This window comes from Fulmarus glacialis, unplaced genomic scaffold, assembly GCF_000690835.1.
Source record: "Fulmarus glacialis isolate BGI_N327 unplaced genomic scaffold, ASM69083v1 scaffold12966, whole genome shotgun sequence".
In the NCBI taxonomy this organism is placed as follows: domain Eukaryota; kingdom Metazoa; phylum Chordata; class Aves; order Procellariiformes; family Procellariidae; genus Fulmarus; species Fulmarus glacialis.
Genome location: NW_009218818.1, coordinates 1 through 21,966, shown reverse-complemented (window position 1 = coordinate 21,966; position 21,966 = coordinate 1). Strand labels below are relative to the sequence as shown.

General features: G+C 38.3%; 1 protein-coding gene across 1 annotated transcript in view; it reads left to right on the top strand.

Moving 5' to 3' along the window:
- The window catches only part of FBXL4 (F-box and leucine-rich repeat protein 4), a gene marked incomplete at its 3' end in the record, with an annotated part of 43,645 nt that extends 23,037 nt beyond the window's left edge, over positions 1-20,608 (top strand). The window contains exons 4-5 of the mRNA XM_009580165.1: positions 4,406-4,619; positions 20,537-20,608. Of these exons, the coding sequence (XP_009578460.1) occupies positions 4,406-4,619; positions 20,537-20,608 (286 nt within the window). The remainder of the gene's footprint in view (positions 1-4,405; positions 4,620-20,536) is intronic.
- Positions 20,609-21,966: the final 1,358 nt, after the last annotated feature.

Below are 21,966 nucleotides of genomic sequence, written 5' to 3'. Positions count from 1 at the left end.
TTAAATTACGTAAGTAAATCTGTCAAAGTTCCTTTAGGTCCTCAGATCTCTGCTGTAAGGCTGGTGTAGCATGTTATGATCCAGAGTCAATTAGGCACTTGGAATTTTTTATATTAATTGCACTATCAGTGCAGAGACCATGATTCCAGAAGTTGGTGTCTGCTGATGAACGGAAGTATCAAAAGCCACCATGCAAATATGCAGTCACCACAACTTTGGAAACTACCTAGAGCAGAAAACAACTCACTGGCTGAAAGGAGGAGGAATGTGCTTCAGTGTTTGGGGGGAGAAAATGGAAAAGTGCATGAAGTTTAAACTTGCATAGAACATTAGGGGTTGATTTTAGTCAAATATGTAAGCCTTCTGTGTAAAGTAAGTAAACTGTCTCCTTAATTATGAAGAATGAAGGGAAAATAGAAGATTTTAGAACAGTAGACAATAGAAGCTGCCAGGGATACAGGAATGGGTATGGCCTTGGATTAAATGCAAGACTGTAACTGCAGGACAAGTTGGGATTATGAAGTCCTCTGCCAAGTCTGTGCGAGTAATAATACTGATAGAACTACAGTAAGAAAGAGAAGACCTCAAGATCTTAGAAGTGAAATGAGGAAGAATAAAATTCAAGTGATTGGTTTTGGGTTTTTTTTGACATTACTTCCCAAAAGCTGAAGCTGAAGCGGGGGAAAATGAGCAGCAGTTCTTGAGAGCAGGCAGAAGGTGCTGGAAACTGAGATTGCTTTTTATCAAAAAAACCCCAAACAGCAACAAAACCAAAAACCCCCAAAACTAAAAAACCCCAAACCAAACAAAAAACATGCCCCCCCCCCCTTCCCCCCGCAACACCAAAAAACCAAACAACCAAAAAAAACAACCAAAAAAACCCTAAAATACTGCAGTCTAGAATGAGGATGAACTTAGAGGGAAGGGCCCAATCCAGTGTCTAGCAAAATAAATGTACATGTTCACATTATTTGAGGTTGTTTAGTCAGTCATATTTCATGACAAACATGAAGGGATGAAGGGAAATCACTTCAGAAATTGTGTGTATAAAATATTGATAATAAAAGCAAAACTAAAGGGGTGGATGACTGTGCAGAAAGGAGGAGAGACTAAAAACAAGAACCAGTCAGTCCTCAGTGATTAAAGGAGGGGTATGTGAAGAAATGTTGATTTGGGTAGAAGGTGCTTTTTTTGGGGCTGTTTATTTTCAAATGAGCTAAGTCAGAGCCAGGCATCCAGTGTTTGTTAAGTCTCAGAAGTATGAAGGCAATGCCACATTTGTTCTGAAATTATGAGAACCCATGTTCTACCTTGCCGTATGGCTTTGGAGATCCATGTAGAAAGACGTTAGGCAAAAGCCTCTGTCCTGAGCAGCCTGTTAAGTGCAAACAAAGATTGGGGTGCCTTGATTGTTCGGAAGACTCTGAAGTTCTGCCTAATGTTCTCTCCCTGTGCTGGTTGGTGACTTCCTCAAATTCCTCCTCCTGTTTCTGTTCATCCCTTTAATTCATGCCTGTCAGCTCATTCTTGTACCCTGCTGCATGTCCCTTATCCCCCTTGCCTTTCTGTTTAATGTCTCCTAAATAACCTTTTCCAAAAAGGCAGCAAAGCCATGAAGTGCAACGCTCGTTGCTGTCGCTGTGTTTGCTCTGCCCGTGGTTTCAAGTGTAATGAATTTAAATAAAACGTTATGCAGATAATAACTCCTCAAGCTGGTGAGCCTGGAGTTCTTCTCCAAGTCTAGGGGGTTAAATGAGTGTTTCCTTGACTCGGTAATGTTAACTTTTAATAGTCCTAGAAGGAGAAAAGCGTTGATCTGTACCAACATTTATAACAGCCAAGCCCTGTTAAATTATATGGCAGTTAACCTAACATCCATTATTGTAATAGAGTAATTCATAAAATATTTATCCGTTAGCAAATTAAAAGCTACCCACATAATAAGTGGCAATTGACAAAGTTTTATGGAAAATATCACCATTCAAACAAACCTGATAATTTGTTGATGAAAGAAACTGTGTGAATGTATTGTTAAAGCACTCATTAAATAGAGGAATTGGCTAATTAGTAATCAGCAATGAATCCATATGTCTCTACTCTGATTTCCAGGGGATTTGCATCCTGTGTTTCTCCATGGCAGTGTTGAACTCTATTGCTAGCCTAAAATAGCCGTCTAATGTTTAAGTACCTGATGTTAATTGTTGTGAATTGTCCTGTCATTTCAACTCTGACACTCCCATAAGAAGGCTTACCAGTCTAGGTGAATTCGCTGTATCCAGTGTGAAAACAGCAAATAAGTGCTTGGTGTTTGGTAAACTCTGATTTAACAAGCTAAAATAGATTCTAAAGAGACGCTGCAGAGTGGAAGAGTAGATTTGAAGGCCATACTTAGCAGAACCCCTGTAGCTCTGGGGCTTATGTCTCCCCTTTCATGTCTCAGACCCTCTCTTTGTTTCTTTTTGTGCAGGCTCATAGAAATGTTGGATGTTAGGGACCTCTAAAGGTCCCACTTGAAGTGCCAGTGTCCCCAGTGCTAGATCAGGTCAGTCAAGGTTTGAGGTGGCTCTTGGAAACCTCCAGGGATAGAGATGCCACCCTGGAATCTCCTTTCCCCTTCATATTGCATAGGATCTGTATAATCAAATTAAGGCCATGTAATGTGCAAGATGAAAGGAATAAAGAAAGGTGACGATGAATGGCAAGTATGACTTCAGCGAGTAATGAAAAAATAAGGAAAGGAGGAGGTTTGAAAACTTGGATGTTGAAAGACGGACTTCAAGTCATATGCTACTGTTAGTGTCCTTGAGGAATGCCTCACTGAATGTGTCTGCTTTTAAGACCAGCAGCTGTTTCATCCTAAGTTTCATCAGGAGCAAAGTCTTGGGAAGGCTAGTACCTGCTTAATTGTAGCAATAGGAGTTTTTGTGCAAGCAGAAGCGTCATGTCTCTCTGGCATTCCTATTGTATCAGTTAAACCAAAAAGTAATACTAACTTTGCGGTGAAAGTGGCAGAACCTAAAGCTGCTTTGTCTGCATGAAAGTTTTTGTAGGATAGAACTGGTAATAGAGCAGATCAGAATATTTATTATGAGAAACTAATTCATGCTCTCTCACAAGTAGCTCCATTATTCTAGGAAGTAACAAGGGGAACTCATTGCAGCCCATAGGTTAGGAACTTAGTTTTTTGTACTAGAGAAACTTAAAATAAAGTATAACAAAATCACTGCAAACGTGTGGGTTTTTTTCTCCTATTAAATATCAAACTTAGAAGCCTAGTGATTGATTCACAGTTTGAAGGTTATCTTTGCAATAAAAAAGGACATAAGCTTATGTGTTTTTGATTAAAGCTTGGATTAAATATAATGGAGCTTGAATTTCTGACACAAGATCTCTGACAGAAGGTGTAATTCATGCAGAGACCATCAAAGTTTCTAAATTTTGGCTATTTTGTCTTCTAATATCTTAAATTTTTGTAATTCCAATGAAAGTCATGTTGAAATAGTCCTTAGGAATCTCTGTGTTCTAGAACAGCTACAAAGTGTTGATTTTGACTTATTTGTTAATGAAAGGAATGAGATGTTTTTCTGAAAGTCTTAAAATACTTTTCCTGAATATTTCATCCATTTAAAAGTATTTGTTTAACCTCATTTTTACATTTGCAGATTTTTCTGAGATAAAAAGAAATACGAAATTATTGGTGGAAACTTGCAGGCCATTGTCAAAATTGGCTTTGGGAATTGTTTAAAAGCATTTCAAACATTATCTGTGTTGTACTTTGCTCCGTTGTCTCAGAGTAAATGGCAAGAAGGAGGCATGTTCCAACTTTCTAAACCAAAACAGAGTTTTCAAGACTAATGTTAATTTAATGAAAAGCCCTCTTTGTACTGTTCTCACCCGCAATGATTCTTTTGCAATTCGTTTTCAAGGTAGAATTGCTTTTTAAGGCTGCTTTAGTGACGTTAGCCTCCTTATGCCATGTATAGCATTATATAGCCTTTTGTGTTTCTTAAAATGTATGTAGTCAAATATTCCTTTGTACAAAACATTGTATAATATCTAGGTTACGTACAGTATCAAGTTAATGTTGGTGAAACAGCCTTGACTCTCAGACTACCTTTGGTTTTTGAATATTGCTCTCTAACTCAAAACCTAATTAGTTTGGTCTCTTGTGGATTTGTACAGATTTGATTCAGAAGTAACTTCTTCAGAGTGGTTATGATTAATTTACTTTAACCTAATCATGTTTTCTGGTAGTTAACTGGGATGACATAAGAGCTGTGGTCTGTAGGTTCCTTTCATTGTTGAAAGGAACTGTTTCCTAGTTTACATGCTTAAGGTTTTGACAGCATTCAGACTCTAACCTGAAAGTATGTTTATTTTTCACTTGAAATGTGTTTTTTTACAGGTTCTTGAAAGTTTGTGGCTCTGAACTAGTACGTCTTGAGTTGTCTTGTGGCCATTTTCTCAATGAAACATGCTTGGAGGTCATTACTGAAATGTGTCCAAATCTTCAGGAATTAAATCTCTCATCATGTGATAAAATACCATCTCAGGCTTTCAACCATATAGCCAAAGTGGGCAGCCTAAAGCGTCTCATTCTCTACCGAACAAAAGTGGAGGTAGGAACAAGTATTTTTAACCTTTGCAATAAATACTTTCAATCCTGGTAAAGTTGGTTTTTTTTTTTCATTAATGAAGAAGTGAATTAGAATTTTGCATGTGAATTCAAAAGTGAATTAAGAAAATTCAAAGGTAGTCTCAAAACCTGTAGGGTCTTTTTTTATTTTCAAAATACCTTCTGGATTTAACAAAAATAAATAAAAAGCCTGCATGTTTTAACTTGCGTGGAAGATTGGTGATTTTTCACCAGCTGTTTTAAGCAATGTAGTGAAATCACAAAGTGAAAGCTTTTCTCTTGTTTTGAAGTGTACTCCAGACAGACTGTATTTGGCAATATAATTAGGGGGGCTGGGGGGGGCTGGATGTGGCTTGGTTCTGTCTACCACATGTCCAAGGGGCGTCCAAGTTACAGTACCTTGTTTCATTTATAAGCAGTTCACACCTAACACACATGCTGTAAAGTTAGTTGCATCTTGTTGTACTTTTTTTGGTAAATCACATGTACCTTTGTGTCCAAGGTCTAGCTAGCTATCTGTAGAGGTGATTTGGTAATGCAAGGTAGTTAGATTAAGGGGTAGGCTACCTGGAATGGTTGGCATTTGCTGTGGGGTATGCAGGCAGTCACCATGAAGCCAGTGCCCCTCAGTAACTTGTTACTTTGTGGTAGTTGCTCTCTGTATTGAAGCAATTGTTATTTTTTTAAGACTAAAAATAAATTGGTGAGCCCTGCTTTGAAATGCCTTTTGTATAGAGTTCTGAATTGGTACCTTGGGTGTATCTGTTCTGGTTGTGTCTCACTAGACTTTCTCTAAATCTTGGATAAATCTCCTTACCTCACTTTGCGCGTGTGCTCTGTACTTTACAGGGCTTTTTCAGATGCAAAAAAGATCATTGTATCAAAGATAAAGATTGTATAACTTCATTTTTTTTCTACTGCTGATTGATCATAATCTGCTCGATTTTACTCAGGTAACTTCTAAAGTTTGAGACTTGGTGTTTGTAATAGTGCAGCAGCTGAGGTGTACTCTGAAAATGATTGGTAACTGTCATTTCTCAGCTATCACTTTGCTGAACAGAACTTGAAATTAGATTGAATGTAGGTGCTAAAGATTTCCTGACTTTGAAGTCCTTAAATTGTGCAGATTCATTTCTGCCTTTCATGTGTATGGACATGCATCTGCTTGTAGCTGACAAGAACATTCATTCATAATCAAGCTTACTTAAGATTGTGCTTCCATTTTGTACATAAGTATAAACAAAAGACACTGTTCCTAACAAACCATGGAGGAGAAATTTCTAGAAATTTAAATAGGTAAATTGGAGAGGATGCTTTTGTGTTACTTCTTAATATGAAGCCACTTAACAATATACATTGTGCATCACAGGTGGAAAAGTAAAAGGGGAAGAATGAAGATGTAGCATAGGATTTGAATTAGAGGATTAGAGTTACAAAAGTCACAGATTTATAGAGGTAACATTACCTTTCTCGCCATTAGCTTCTCTTAATGCAAATCTTTGTTCTTATATACAAAATAGGCTGTCGTTCCTTCTGTACTCTTCAGCTAGTACGGAGGTGTTAAGTAGTAACTGATGTCTAGATGCAAAAAAGATGGGATAGATAAATTCATCAAGCATGCTCTGGAGTGATTTAGACTTCTCTAAAACTTATCAAAGAACTGTAATACAGTAGTGTTCTTGATTTTTGTGAAATTTCTGCAACTACTGGTTCTTCATTGTTGGAGCTTCTAAGGAGCAAACAAGGGAACAAAGCTAATGTTTAATCAAGAGCTTGGCAGTATTGTTGCCAGCTGGACCTGCTCAGAGAAAAGAATCTGAGGCCATGAGTCCACTAAGGAAAACTGCTAACTGCTAACAAGTATGTGATTATTAAGAGAAAGTAAGAAAGAAGGTGAGAAGAACAGAGCTGGTGTGTGTGTTACGGTCCTCTGTAAAAGTTCTGTCTCAAAATCAAAAAAAAAAGAAACTGAAAGAAAAATCTGTTTATTCCATTTAGACCACTGTTTTCCTATATAAATCAGTGGTTTGCTTTTTTTTCTTGAAAATAAACCAAAGAAAACCAAAATAAAGCACGAAGTCTCTTGATCTGAATTTTCTTATCGCATCATATTCTAGAATGGCAAAGGTTCAAGTCTTACCATAATTATCAATGTGTTGTCGTTTTTTGTGACAGAAGGATGGCATCCCTGGTCATCCTGTGTTAACCGCCTTGATGTAAAAACGGGGTGATATGCTTCTGATATTACTGGGGATTTTGGGGTGATTAGCAAAATGTGAAGAGGGAATGAATACAGAGAGAAACAAGTAGACAGAAAGTTGACCAAAATGAGTTCTCCGATGGGGTATCATAATTTTCTGTGTGTATATCTTACTGCACAATTAGAAACAGTCACTGGAATTGAAGCATAGTAAAATTAGGAGGAGGACTACCTTTTATGCTTGTAAACAGTCTGATGAATTTATTGTTATGGCTGATCAAGGTAAACACTTAAGTTGAATTATTTAAGGGAAATGATCGTCTTTTTTAAAAAGGGCAACAGTAAAGATAAGAAAAGCAAAATAGGACTTAATGCTCTAATTGACTTTTAAAGGAGGGCCCCTCTCTGCATGTTATTTGTGATGCCAGTGAAAAAGGGGTAATTTTCCTACTCCAATCTGGGTTGAAAATGCAGTGTTGTGTCAGAGCACATCTGGGTAAATAGTACAACTTGTTCTTTGGTTGTGAATTTGGGCGTGTGATTAAATAACATAGGATATGGGATGAAGATTCTCTATCCTTGTCAGCATATTGATAAAGCTGTGGTTTTGCATAGTGCTTTATAAAATACAGTATTAACATTTTAATAAAAGAAATGATATTTTGATTAAATGAAAACAAACTCCCATGTACCTGCTCAGGTGTAGGATCTCCCTACTCAGACTACGTCTTGCAGTACTCTTTCGTTTTATTTTTTTGGTTTTTTTAATGCCAAAAAAAGAGAAAAATTGCTTTTAAGATTTAAAATATTTGTTGTACTTTTCTGTTTATATGATTTCTGTGACATTAACGGATGAATTCTGAAAAAGTACTCTGCAGAAAATTGACTACTGTTAATGATTTTTACCTGTTAGGTACAGAAAAACAGATTTTGAGGAAAATGGAAACTTAATAAAATTTAAAACATATTATGTAATCATCTGAGCAATTGTTATGACAGTTTCTTGTTATTTGAAGTGTTTTCTTTGCATAGGTTTTGTATTTAAAAATATTCCCGTTGTCTCTGTGATCAAAGCTCCAAAGTGTACGTTTTTAGTGTAGTGGGCAATTCTGATGTTCTGCTACTTACTATCTCTGGCACCAAAAGCACTGCATTGCTATTTTGGAAGATAGCTGTACCATCTGGAGGAGTTTATGGTCTTTGGTCCTAATCCTGCTGATTCTCAAGGCCATATATAATGTTATTTCCTTGACTTATTGAGTGCAAATTTCTGTGTACAAAATCAGTTTCAAACCTCTGAAGGGAAGCTTCCAATACCCTTGAATTATTCCAACCTCTCTGTTATAAGGAGGAAAGTCCAGTGACTTTCAGTAACTTGTTCCAGGCCAAACAAGAAGGAAAAAAAAAAAAAAAAGAAAAAAATTGTCCTGCATCACTATACTCCTCCTTACTAAATACAGCTCATTTTTCCAGTGCTTTAAGTTCATTCTTAAAGGTTGTTCAATTATGTATATGCTTGAAATAATCTGTAACCTGCTTTGAGAAACTAATCCCAACATTTTATAAATGTAATTTCTGCTAGCTCAAGACCACTGTTATACTTGTGGGATTTTTGTGGTTGTTCTGGTATTTGCTGATACATGACTCCTTAATGTTTATTCATTCAGAGTGTATTCACAGCATAAATGAAGCATTTGTTGGCATTGATACATTTAAAGAATACAATGAACAATGAAGGTATTACTGTATACAGTAATTGGCAATGCACATCTTTATGGTTTGACTATGAATATTATCTTGTTTTAATGCTTACCATGAAGTATTCCATCCATATAAATAATGCATCCAAAACTGTATTTTAAAGAAACCAAAGCCACAATTACAGTAGGAGAACTTGTCAGTCTCCTTATTCCTAGGTGTAAATTTTAATGTAAGATTATATATTTCATGTTGCATGATATTCTGAATTCTTTATAATGTGTGAAGAAAAAGTTTTCAAACAACTGTAGTATTACAACTATAACTCAAATACAAAATGAACTAAATTTAAATCAAATGACAATGGACAAAGGACTTTGTTTTGTACACATTTTAAAGCAAGTGTTGTATTTATAATTTATAATCTCTGATATCTTTGACCAAGAGCAAATTTGGAACTTGGGCAGCTGTAAGAGAGATACCAAGAAGAGGCATAAGAATCTTAGCAGTAAATGTAACAGCTCTTATTTTCTTATGCCATGAGCAATGAAAGACTTAATGCTGCCATAAAATCATTCTAGAGAGTTTTCAGAAATAACCTGTTATGGGTTATGTTATACTTCTGAGAGCTATTGTCTGAGGTTTTTCGGCTTGGACAAAATTTCATTGGCTTGGGTACAAATCTTTAGGATTAAATGTTGCAAACAAATAGTGGGGGAAAAAGGTGAAGGCCTTAGCTAGATTCTTGGAAGGAGGTTGAGCCGGTGACAAATAATCATGCAATACAGGGCCTTGATGGTGCCTTTTGATCCCATGTCCGGCTCATAGGGCTGAATTTGGTCATCTGAGCCTGTAATGAGAAGAGTGAAAGTGTAAAACAGATTTGCAGACATAAGGGAGGGCATAATTTGACCAAATGAAGCAAAACCAAAATACAGTGATTGAATTAACTACAGAGACTATTACTTTCATTGAATTAATTCAGTAATCGCCATGTTGCTGTGTCCCAGTTCCTGCTATGTCCCTGGCACTTCCCAGTAGCTGTAGAGAACAAAAAGGTCCCCCTCTACATCCTGAATCCCAGCTTGCAAATTACAAATCACAAATACTACTGCGCCTATTTGTGAGGAGGCAAGTGTTTTGACTTTTTAAAGGCTACGTCTGCACTCAGTGATAAGGTTCATTCTACCTTCATTTCCATGTACTCTCGTTCTTCTCTCACCTGATGTTCGTACAGTGTTCATATTGCATCTGTTTTTAAACCTGTGTCATAAAGTTTTGGAGGTAAAAGTTTTATCACTGTCCAGTTCTTCATCTCAATAATCCAAGTACATTGGGGGCAGAGAGGGAAGGAGGGGGGAGCTGATTTTTAACAAGTATATTCCAATTCTCACCCTTTTCATCATAGAATCATAGAATCATAGAATCATTAAGGTTGGAAAAGACCTCTAAGATCATCGAGTCCAACCGTCAACCCAACAATACCATGCCCACTAGACCATGTCCCTAAGTGCCTCATCTACACGTCGTCTTTCCATGTTGTATCTTCCAAGGTGATAGCTGGATGGAAGCTCAAGGGAGACTTCCTGTTCTAATGTCAGCTTACACTGTAAAGGAAAATGTTTTTGCTGCCATATTTATTTTGAATCTATAAATGAAAATTGTCTACATTAATGTCTCTATCCAGAAGGCATCACTTAAATACACTTGTGATTGTGGTAATAAAGGGCGGGGTGTGTGTGTGTGTGTGTGTGTGTTTGTCCCCTTCTGCAAACATCAGTTGAGAAGGTGTGAAAGGGCCTGGCTCCTACATCTGTTGACAGCTTTTTTCAGCCTGCTTGGGGAGGCCAGAACAGTCTCCAGAAGTCCCTTCCAACACTCGGCTCTTCTGTGATTCTCTGACTTGGTGCTGATGGCACTAATTGAGGACTTAACCCATGAGCTTTGTTCTCCTGATCTGTGACCAGGACAGTGGCCAGTTGTGAGATCTGTATGCCACACTTTTCCCATCAGTAAAATTTGCCTAATAGCAACTTTCTCATTTTGTAGCTGTGGTATGAGAATAGATATACAGAAGACTTTGAGATTCTCTGGTGTGTATGGTACTTTATAGGGTACTCTACATAGGGGCGTGTGTAAGGACTTGAAATACTGTACCTTGATAACATCCTTTTCTAAGTTGCAGGAAGTTCAGTTAGTTACAAAGCTCAGCCTTTTTCCTCTGGAAAAATTGAGAAAAGGATTGCTAAAGAAAGCTTGCTTAAGAGGTATAAGCATTTCTGTGAACTAAATGATTGGACACTTTCAGTGGTTATCTCTGTCTGGGACTACATGGGTATCTTGTTCTTCCTAAAGGCTGCAAAAACTACTTGTAAAGGATGAGGTGTCCTCTTCTATTGCTTCCTCATGAAATGACACCAGTTAGCTCAGGGAACTGAAGGACTTAAGCATAAAACAAATTTGGCCACCATTTAGTTCTAATTTGGCATATGATTCCCTGCCATTTTCTGTAACTGGCATTTTCTGTAACATTTCATTTAACTGAAAACTAACATACAGAGAAGTGAAAATAGATGAAACCGAAAGAAGATGAACAACTTGAATAGCTTTGTAGACCTCTAGATCCAATTTTAGTTTCCAGAAAAAGTATATTATGTATTTCGTGTGTTATGGAATGTTTGTGTACTATCCCAAGACGTGTTCTTTCTGTCAAAAATAAGATACAGAGGATAAGTATTTATGCTTAGAACTCAAAATCTTAGAAGTAGTCTGAAAATGAGTGCTTTCTGGGAAGCCAACAGGTATGAAAACTTTTCCTGAAAACTAAAACTAGCACTGTATAGGTATCTAAAATTCATTTTGTGTTCTTTTTTAACTGGTTCAACCAATGACTTTCATGTGTTTATATGCACAGATGTAATCTCATCTCTCTAAACCTCTCAAATTTCTTCACATCTTTAACATAGTTGTTTCAAAGTGTCGTAGTACCAACAAGTACATACCTGAAATGATCTTGATGCCTTAAAATACTGGGTGTGGGTGTGGGTGTGTGGGTGTGTGTGAAGAAAAAAAAAGACCAGAAACATACTTTACTGTTTCTTTGCTGGACCAGGTTTAAATAAGAATTGTATTTCACCATTACTATACCTTTTGTTTCTGCATTATTGTATTACATTCTTCTTTCTGTGAGAAGAATTACTTTTTGGGACTATTGTAGGTTGACTAGTTGGGGGGGTTGGACTAGGTGACCTTTAAAGGTCCCTTCCAACACAAACTATTCTATGATTCTATGATTGTAGGTTGGTTTTTAGATGCTGATGTACAATACCTTGAAATTCATGAAGTAGATTTTTTTTTTTACCTTTTTCTGGCAACATTGATTTGCCCTGTTTTACCTTTCAAAATGAACGGTTTAGTAGAAGTTTACAGAATTCTGGCTTTGCATCTGACGCGTTTTTTAATTACTGTATTAGAGTAGCAGATGCCAAGTAATTTCTGACATAGTTCTTTCACAGACTGTGCCAAAAAAACCCCCACACCCAAAAAGTTGTGTTTTGGCTTTCTTCTTGTGCTATATAATGCCAAAGGGAGGGAAAAAAAAGTATTCTGAATTTATATAGATTTTGGATTACTTTTGACAATCTTAACAAGATTACCTTTTACATTTGCATGAGGTGTTTGTAATTACAAATATTTATAGCAACAGTGGCACTCAGATTGAAATGAAGTTGTCTGCTTTTATCTGAGGTTTTTCTTGTTTGGTTGGTTGGGGTTTTTTTGCCAGAGGTAGTTCTAGTATGGTAAAACTTTTTTTGGTGCAGTACCTATGAAATAGAACTTCACTGGCCTAAGATAAAGACTGTGATAAATTATGATTGTATATTTTCAAATAGTTGATGGAAAATACCAATAACAATGTTTCTGCAGTATTTTGGTACTAGAAGCCAAAATTGGAGGGAAGAACTTTCTCTCTGTTTCTGAGCTGTGATAATGGGGGCGGGGGAGAGAGGATTGGTTGTTGAATTTTTATTTTTCAAGGAGTCTTACTAGAACCTCCTTTTATCCAGTTTTACGTACGGAAATCAATTGCCATTCCAAAGATACCTTAGTCACATATAGTAATAGCTGTAGTCTTAAAAAAAGGAATCTAGTGATGTGCTGCCATCAAGATTTCTTGTCTCCACTTTACACAGGAACACATAGCAGCTGCTATTCACTAAGGTATTTCTGGAAGTCCTAAAGCAGAATTAACATTTAGTTAAGTGTCTCAAATATTTTCCCTGAAATTAGAAGTAATTTGGTTCATTTTTTGAAATATTTTGGCAAAAGTTGTATACATCAGTTTGTAGTAAAGAGAGGGGAAGCTGCCGTACGAAAGATGCAGTTCAGGATGTTTCCTTTGGACAACCTTTTGAGGAGGGGCTCTCTCCAAAGGCCCAGCGGTAGACCACAACAGCCTTCTTCTGCCTGAAGGGTTCATGTTGAGAGATGTGAGGCTCGGCAGAAAAACTCCTTCTGCCAGCCGTTGCGTGAGAGTGCCTGCCCAGAGGGAGGTGAAGGGGCTTCAAGAAGGCTTGCTTCCCGGGTGGTGGGGCCATGCCCAGCTACAGCAATGCTCTGCTGTCTGTTTCTTCTCTGGCCATTGCTTGGACTCTGCTGCCAGTCACTGGTATTTTGTTCTGTTAGCTGTCATTATTACCCTGTTTTTCCATCCTTCACCTTTGATTGGTTTGTCTGAGTAATCTGAGGAGGATAGTGGTAATGGTGGAGATGGAACTGCCCTGAAAGAGACAGTGAGGGTGTTCCCCTTAGGAGGTCTCTGTCAGATGTTCAGTCTTGCAGATGAAGCAGCTGAATTTGGTTGGTGATAAAGCAATATTTCTTGTAAGAATTCAGAGTGGGTGCATGTACCTAGGGACTTAATACACACCATTGAAATACCCAGAGACTGCATATGATGTGGATGATGTTTTAAAGCCAGCTTAAAAGCCATCACATCTCTCAAGTGATGATCACATCATATGTGTGACCTGTCTGTATGAAACCAGCATGTATTTCTTAGGTCCCTGCCCGTGTGCCCTCTGTTTTATTAATTCTTACGGGGGAAAACTACTTTGCTGCCCACGGAATCACTAACAATTGCACTCTTCAGAAACATATTCTTGGTGAAAAGCAGGATATGGCTGTTGTTAAGTGGGATGGGTCTTACCAAAGGGGGTTTGAACTGTTGGTGTAAAATTGGGAAGGAGATAAACTTGCAGTCACTAGTCTGCCCTTCCAGAAAGTTTGGCCTCGATTCTAGTAGTCAGACTGTAAAAACTTCAAGATACCCTTTTGATTCAAATTACTTGATCCCAATAAATAACCTGTGTGAGATGATTATCTTGATGTCAAGTGGTAAGTACCATACGTGTGATTTCTCTTCTTGATTTGCCAAGAGCTTGTTTGTAGTTTTCTTAAAGCAAGTGGTGATTTCCTTCCTCTCTGATTTCCCATTGACTTGATAATCAGCTTTTTGTTTCATCAAGGGGTTCTCCATGCGTGTATGTTCAGCGTTAAGAGGTTTGGTTTTACCTGTGATAACTTGGCAAATCTTTTTTATTATTTTAAGGAAGGAGTTCTTAACCTGTTTGGCATGTTAACTTGCTAATTTCTGTATCATATTTACTTTGTAACTACATCCAGAAAGACGTGATTCAGACTTTTTATCTCTTTTGTATGTGTGATATGTCTCACTTAGTTCTCCAACAGGAGAATTCTAGTCTGTGGTGTGCTGGAGACCTTGTGTTACCTATAAGGAGAATTCCCAAAGTCATTTTGTACACAGTAATGTGTATGCAGTAATACTTGCGTGCAGGACAAGGCAGTTGCGCAGGAAGGGGGTTTGTATCTGCAGCGGTAGAAGAAGCTCTCATGATGTGTGTGCTGAAGTTTGAGATGTTCTGGTCTAATCTTTTCCCACAGTTGTGCGTTTGTGTGGCTGAGTCAGCTGGTCCCAACCTCCCTTGCTGTAAATTTAAAACTTTTGGGAACAAAAGGGAAGCTCCTGCCCAGATTGTGGACAGAGGAACCTTTCTGTGCAGTTCTGAGAATATTTTGATTTCTCTGCTGAGGGATTGGCTTCTGAGAATATGGATGTGATTGATGGGCTGAGAGAGCCATGGAAGATTTAATTGGCCTGACCTTAGTCTGTAGTTCTCCAGTTCTCTTCTCCGTCTGTTTCTCAGGTTCCAGGAATTTCAAGGAATTCGTTCAAAAGTCATTGACGATGACTTTTATTAGGAAGACAGAATACTTAGAGTACCCTGCAGAGTTACCTCCTCTTTACCACATTTACCCCTCCTCATTCAGGCAAGGTTGAATTTTCTGTCTTGGATTTTCACTCAGATTATTAGTTGTTATTAAGTGGAATAATATTGTCAGGTGTTCTGTCAGATAAATAAGCTCCCAAAACATAACTACATAGTATCAAATGTATACTGATGTCCTATAGTAATTGCCTAATTGCTCTATCAACTTTTAGCTAAATGTGTTGAGAAATGTAAATTTGATTTGTATACAAACAGCATGTGATAGCTGTTGATTGATTACTGGATATTTGGAGTTCCACAATTCTTTATTAGCTGGCTGATCAAATCTTTTGATGCTTTTCCTATTTGTCTTATCTTTTGATGCTTTCCTTAATCCAAAAGGTGATGATTTGTGGAACAAGCTTTTCTAAATATGTTATGCAGTACAATTGGTTAATATAGTCTTAAAGACCCTGTTTCTAACCTAAAAGCAAATATTTTTTACAGTTTGTAGAGTAAGATGAAAATGCTACCTAGAAACATGGGTAAATACTGTGATGGAACCAGATAAATTTATATGCAAAGGCAACTCACCTCAAAGACTCTTCAAGATGCATTTTTTTGATGGAGAGATAAGTAACTGAAATATGAAAAAGAAATTGTGGTCTTTAGGAACGTTATTATATTAATTCATTGATATTGTGGAAAAATGCAATGTTCTCGCTGTGGTGAGCTTGCAGATGTAGGCATGTTATCTGATACCTGCCTGCAACTAACGTTATATAAGTATCTGAACGTAAGTGGAGACAACAGGGTTTGGGGGGGATAGGGCAGGGAGGGCTAGAGATGAGGTCGTCATTTGGAAATGATAAGAAAAAATAATACAACTTTGGTTGTCCTCTCATATAATGCAGTTGGGGGGAGCAGGGATTAAAGGAAATTTTTTTTCTTCCCCTAACTTAAATTTTTAATGTTAAAAAACCCAAAATTTAAGTCTTGCATAATTCAATTTTTTCTTGGACAAAGTGGTTAACTGGAGAATTAGTAACTTTGTGATTAAAAATGTAGCAAGCAAGGGAAACCATATTTAAAGAAGGGAAGCAGTCTTTAATGAGACTTTAAAATTACTTTCTCTCAGCATTCACTTCATTGAAAAATTTGAAGAAAAACTTGCAGGAGAATAAAGGTCTTGTAAAAGATTTAGGCTCTCAAGTTGTTTCGTTGAGGGGCTGGAAGAATTCCCAACTTATGTCAGACACAGTTCTGAGAAGGGGAAAAAACAGCCTGTTGTTTGTTCCCAGCATAAAAAGTAACAATTTAAAAAGTCGTTTTTAAGATTTCTCTATAAAAAGAAAGTTTATAAAAAGGTGCAGACTGTTTCTTCCCTATCCCAACCCTAAAACTTTGTTGTTTTTCTGAAGCTCTTCCTTTAATCTTCCAGAGTCACACTGTGGTGCACTTATTTTCATGCCTTTTATTATAGTGCAGCCATTATGTGATAGCCATATTATAGTGCATCGTTTGTATTTTTTAAAACCTTTTTTTTTTTTTTTTTAATCTTGGGCTACTTGGCAATGAAACTGCAATGAGTGAAATATTCGAAGTACATCTTTCACAGTGAGCCACATTTGCCACAGAAAGGTTCTCTGAACGGATATGGAGCTCAGGCTATCTGTTGGATGCTTCCCTTATCATACTAACATCAGAAATGATTTGCACTTCCTGCTGGATCATGAATGCAAAAAGTCCTGAAAAAAGGCAAGCAAGATTCAGTCTTGCCAAGTGTATTACTCTGGCACCAGTATTTGGTTTCTCCACTGATGGGTTGTCTGTTCAAACCAGCAACACTCTTGCAACGTCTAAGTCAAAACTTAAGTGTGATGTCTAAAGTCTTTACAAAGACAGGTAGGATACAAGTTAGTCCAGTATCAGCTATTTAATTGAAGTATACGCAATACATAAATGTCTTCTAGGCTGGCCTGTATTGCAGAGTGGAAGACTTTCATGTTTGGACAGACCTCTCACCTGTCTCATGTGGAGTGAGTTAGGATTTCAAGCGGTAATCTCATCTCTTCTCTTGTCCGAGGCAGGATCAACTCTGTTGATGTCCTTTCTGACAGATGTTTGTCTGACCTGTTCATAAAGTCTTCAGAGACTCTTCAGGCAGTCTGCTTCCCTTTTCTGAGGTTTAGGACTAACTGCCATGCCTTAAAATATTTCTGTAATCGGCTCTGTAAGGTTGTGTTTAGCAGCAGAATCATATCCTTCTAATCAGTTTGACATCAAGAGTCTTCTCTCTTAAAGCAACTCCTGCACGGCCTCAGCTGTATGTTTTCCTCATCTGTAAACACCTTTCCTGGGAATGGAGGATAGGGTAGACCATTTTATTTGGCCCCTTTGGACTCTTCCTGTTGTCTGTGCCATCTTATAAAAATTGATTATTTTAGTAGTTTTTGTTTTGGCTTGGATAGCAGAAGAAATTTAGACCACTAAAGCCATGCCATACATTACTCCACAAAGAAAAATTAATTCTTACTTTAAGGTTGTTTCCAGGGTGGGGCTGGTTTGGTTTGGTGTCTGAAGTTCTTTTTGTTGTGTTTCTTCCCCCGCCCCCCCCCAAAATCATCCCCTCTCTTCTTTTTTCAATCTGAATAAAGGGGAGCAGGTGCAAAGCTAAACCTTACCTTTGGTTCAGGGAAAACTCAAAAAATCTCCGAACTATACATATCTTGGCTACTAGCTTCAAGAATAGTATTACCTGGGTAGTCTTTGATTTGACTATCTCTGCTTGGCTGAGAAAGTGAAATTAGACTCTCTCCAGGTTAAAGCTTGCTGATCCAGAACTTAAGTGGCCTCTTAGCTCCTCTTGCAAAGCACTCTAACAAAGTTTGGCCTGTGTTACAGCTTCAGGGTCGGGTGATTGCCTTGCTCTTCTCTTTTGCTTAAATAGGACTGTTATCACTCATCTTGTATTGCAAGTCAGAGAGATGAATTGTACAGACAGATGGCTTGAAACAGACAGGTTATTACAATGATAGTCCTTCTATACGTAGTGCATATGGATTCAGTGAGCTGCCATTCTCTCATGCTATTTTCATGTCCTTTGCCACCTGGATTCTCAATTGACTGAGGCACAGATAGGCATGCACAAAAGGTTTTTTCTTCTTTTTTGACATATGCAAACCCCACCTCAGTTACAGAAGAACAGACACTGCTTTTGAAAGAAATCTGATCTGTTCTGTGTGGGCATGTATGCATCCCAGAAGAGGAATTAATATAGCTGCTATAATTGATATGGAGTGAGTAGTTGTTTACTTTTGGGCTTAACTTGGCGTGATTTGTGATGGTGCAACACAGTGTTCTACCAAACTCCCTTCTATTACCCCCATTCCTAGTGCTTTATTTAAATTGTTGGGGTTTTTTAAGTAGTTGCTTAAAATAATACTTTAGGTTTTATAGGTTGTGGAAAGACCTCTGAAAATGTGGACTCAGTGCACATCAATACAGGAAGGATTGTCTCAAATTAGAGAGGGACTAAAAAAGGTGTTCTGAGAGGTGCATCAAATTCCTGTACAAGTTAACAAAAGTAGCTCAGTTATCTAATCAAGATAACTATAAATATTAATCTTCCTACCTATTTCACCCCTCTCTGAAAAAGAGGAAGTATGGAATTGATCTCACGTCCTACGAGCTGGTCAGAGTGACTGTTCACTTTTGCGCTGTTTATGTCAATTAAGGAAAGATAGTGCTGCTTCCCATCCTTTCAGGCCAGTGTTAAAATTCCAGTCTGGAAACCATTACTAAAAACCACGGTGGAATGCATCAAGGTATTAGGCTTTCCTGTGGAGTCACCTGAATACCTACAGAAACCCTGTTTAGAACTGTGTGTGCAGTCAGAGACTGATTTATTTAGGTCTGATATTTAAGGTTTGTAGAGAGAGGTTTGGGGATTTTGCTTTTAATTTGTGCACCTGAGTAGGTTCTAAAGCTCATAGCTTTCACTGAGTTAAATAGTAAAGACTGTGTCTCATTCTCTTGGAGTTAATTGTTTATTCAGGTTTAATGATCCAAATGAAGCATTTGCTTAATAAGTACGTTATTTAAAATGTATTAGATATTTACACATTTACTAGCTTTAAAGTGTTCTCAAGTGTTACCTCTATAATAATGACTTTTTAATGCTCTTCTGTTTAATTCCCTAGCTACCTTTTTGTTTAAAAACATGAAAGAAAGTAAAGCAAGCAAGTGGACAATGGCTTTGTAAGACCTCTGCAAAGATACATGTGAGGAAAGATTACTCATAGCATCTACTTTTAGGCTGCCTTTGGGAAATCAAATCTTAGAAGGCCAAGTTGGAAGCTGAGGTTCCACACATGTCAAGTGTTGTGTGTTTCTAATTGCTCCCTGGAGACACCTAAATTAGATGTATGAAATGGTCTTCATGAGTACCCCAGGCTATGTCCCTGTTCTGTGTCTGCCAGCCTTTCAGTGCAAGGGATCAGATATTTCTTCACAGTGGTATGACAAAACATCATGTTCCTGCCAAGTTTCATTAGAATATAACAGACTGAGGAAAATAAATAAAACATTTTACTGTAAACTTTCTGAAAACAAGTAAATTTATATTTAAAAAAAAGATATGAATTATACTAGTGTTACATACAAATATTGTTGATTAGTGTTCTTGTAGGAATTCCACTTATTAGCAGTAGATTATTTTGTCACCCACTTGCTTGGATTTTTTTCGTTAGAAGCTGTTGTATATCCTGTAGACATCCACAGACTTCTATTGTTAATACGTTGTGAAACTTATTCCCATTTTCAAGCTCATGCAGATTACAAAGTCCTAAGGAGTGGTGAATGTTTTAAGTATGATGCACAGCTATTTGTGATGCGCATCCCAGACTATGTTCTTTTTTGCAACTATTGGGTGTATTGCCAACTACAAAACAAAATACGGCTACAGATAATGCAGAAAAGTCTTTTCTGTATCTTAGAAACACAAATAAAAACCCATGAAGTTGCCCTTGTTGTGGAACAGAACAGCCATGTACTTTACGTTTTGTAAGATGCATCTGATGTTCCAGTCCAATTTCAGGCTGAGCAATGTGCAGTACTTTCTGAAAAGAATGGCCATGTTAAATGGCAGGAACACGACTGTAAAATACACGTTATATCTGTTTCAGTCTGCATGCAAGTAGTGACAGGTGCTCGATGGTTGTCAGCATCCTTGTCAGCACGGAGACTCCTTTGACATTAAAGTCGCCAGCTCGGTCCTGATGCTGCGCAGCTCTATTGGCAGTTCCATCAGGCTGCAGCCGATCAGCGAATGTCAGAACCTCAGCTGTTGTTCTGGTATGTTGCCAGCCCTCCGTGTTTTCGGGCTGGCCTTGGCTGTTGTTTGAACTTGCCACACTTCTTCAGCAGCTTTCCTGTGGGAAATAAGCGGATAGGTCATGGGTGTGTAGGTGTCTTCAGGGCAATGCGAAACCACATCCAAAGTGACTTGCATAAAGGTTTGTAACGATTACTGTTGCTTTAAGCCAATCAATGGGTGGAGTACCCAGGGACTCATTAAGTGGCATTTGTGGTGTCTGTAACAGAGTTTTGAGCTGTATTTCAGGAAATGTGGTGACAGCCTTTAATGTCTAATTGACCTCTTCTCTTTGTTTCACTTTCCATATTTCCTTCTGATGTGTTCCCCCGTGGCAGCAAACAGCCCTGCTCAGTATTCTGAACTTCTGCTCGGAGCTGCAGCACCTCAGCCTGGGCAGCTGCGTCATGGTGAGTACTTACACCATGCCAGGGTGGGGGTGCATGCATGCACGTGTGTGCACGCTTGCTTTGGAACTAGACCTAGGTTTATATTTCACAGAGACATGGTAAATGCTAAGTTGACGTTATACTATACTCTCTTGAAAGGTCGAAGATGAATGCAGCTTAGTCATATACTTAAGGGTTACATACTAGTTTAGTAGGCCTAAAATATAGCTTGTAGGCTTTCTCGTAGTTCTTCAGCCTCTTCCTAAATTTTGGGGCATTCTTTATATGCGTAATCACTTTTTCTTTCCAAAACTAATCAAGACTTATTTATTTTTATTCAAACCACAACATCATTCCTAGCAGACTAATGCTTGTGTCTGACCCTACAGTAATAACCATGAGAGAAATATTTTTCAACAAAAGCCATTTGAGTCATAGACTTGCTGGGCGCACTCATTGATTTAAAGAAAGAATCCAGGGACAGCAGCAATTCCTGCAGGGCACTCATCTGAGCTGTATTGCATGTGCGTGCCAGGGCTGTATGTAGTGGGATTCTGGCTTGCTGCTGTCCCTGGTGGCAGACATACCAGATCACTCATCAGGGAGACTTAGCTGACCTTCCTTGTCATTCAAGAAGCAAGTGAGAAAGCAGAATTGGCTCAGCCTTCCCTGCTTTGACTGATGGACAGAAGAGGAAGGCAGTGTGACTACATTTTTCCAACAGTCCTTGTCTTCCTATGGTTTTTGATAGTGGATTTCATTCCTTCTGTCCGTATAGTGGGACGCTGTTTCAGCGTTGGCTTGCCCAAGGTAACTAATAAGACTTCCATAAGGAGGTAGAAAATAAGGAGGCGACTGGTGACAGCCAATGTGGCTTCACTAAGGGCAAATCGAGCCTGACAAGTTTGGTGGCCTTCTATAACGGGGTTACAGTATTCGTGTATAAGTGAAGAGCAACTGATGTCATCTACCTGGACTTGTGCAAAACATTTGACGCTGTCCCACACGACATCCTTATCTCTAAATTGGAGAGACATGCATTTGACAGATGGATCACTCGGTGGATAAGGAATTGGCTGGATGGTCAGACTCAAAGCGTTGCAGTCAATGGCTCGATGTCCAAGTGGAGACCAGTGACGAGTTCCTCAGGGGTCGGTATTGGGACCGGCGCTGTTTAACATCTTTGTCGATGACGTGGACAGTGGGATTGAGTATACCCTCAGCAAGTTTGCCGACAACACCAAGCTGTGTGGTGCGGTCGACACACTGGAGAGAAGGGATGCCATCCAGAGGGACCTTGACGGGCTTGAGAGGTGAGCCCATGCGAACTTCATGAAGTTCAAGAAGGCTAAGTGCAAGGTCCTGCACATGGGCTGGAG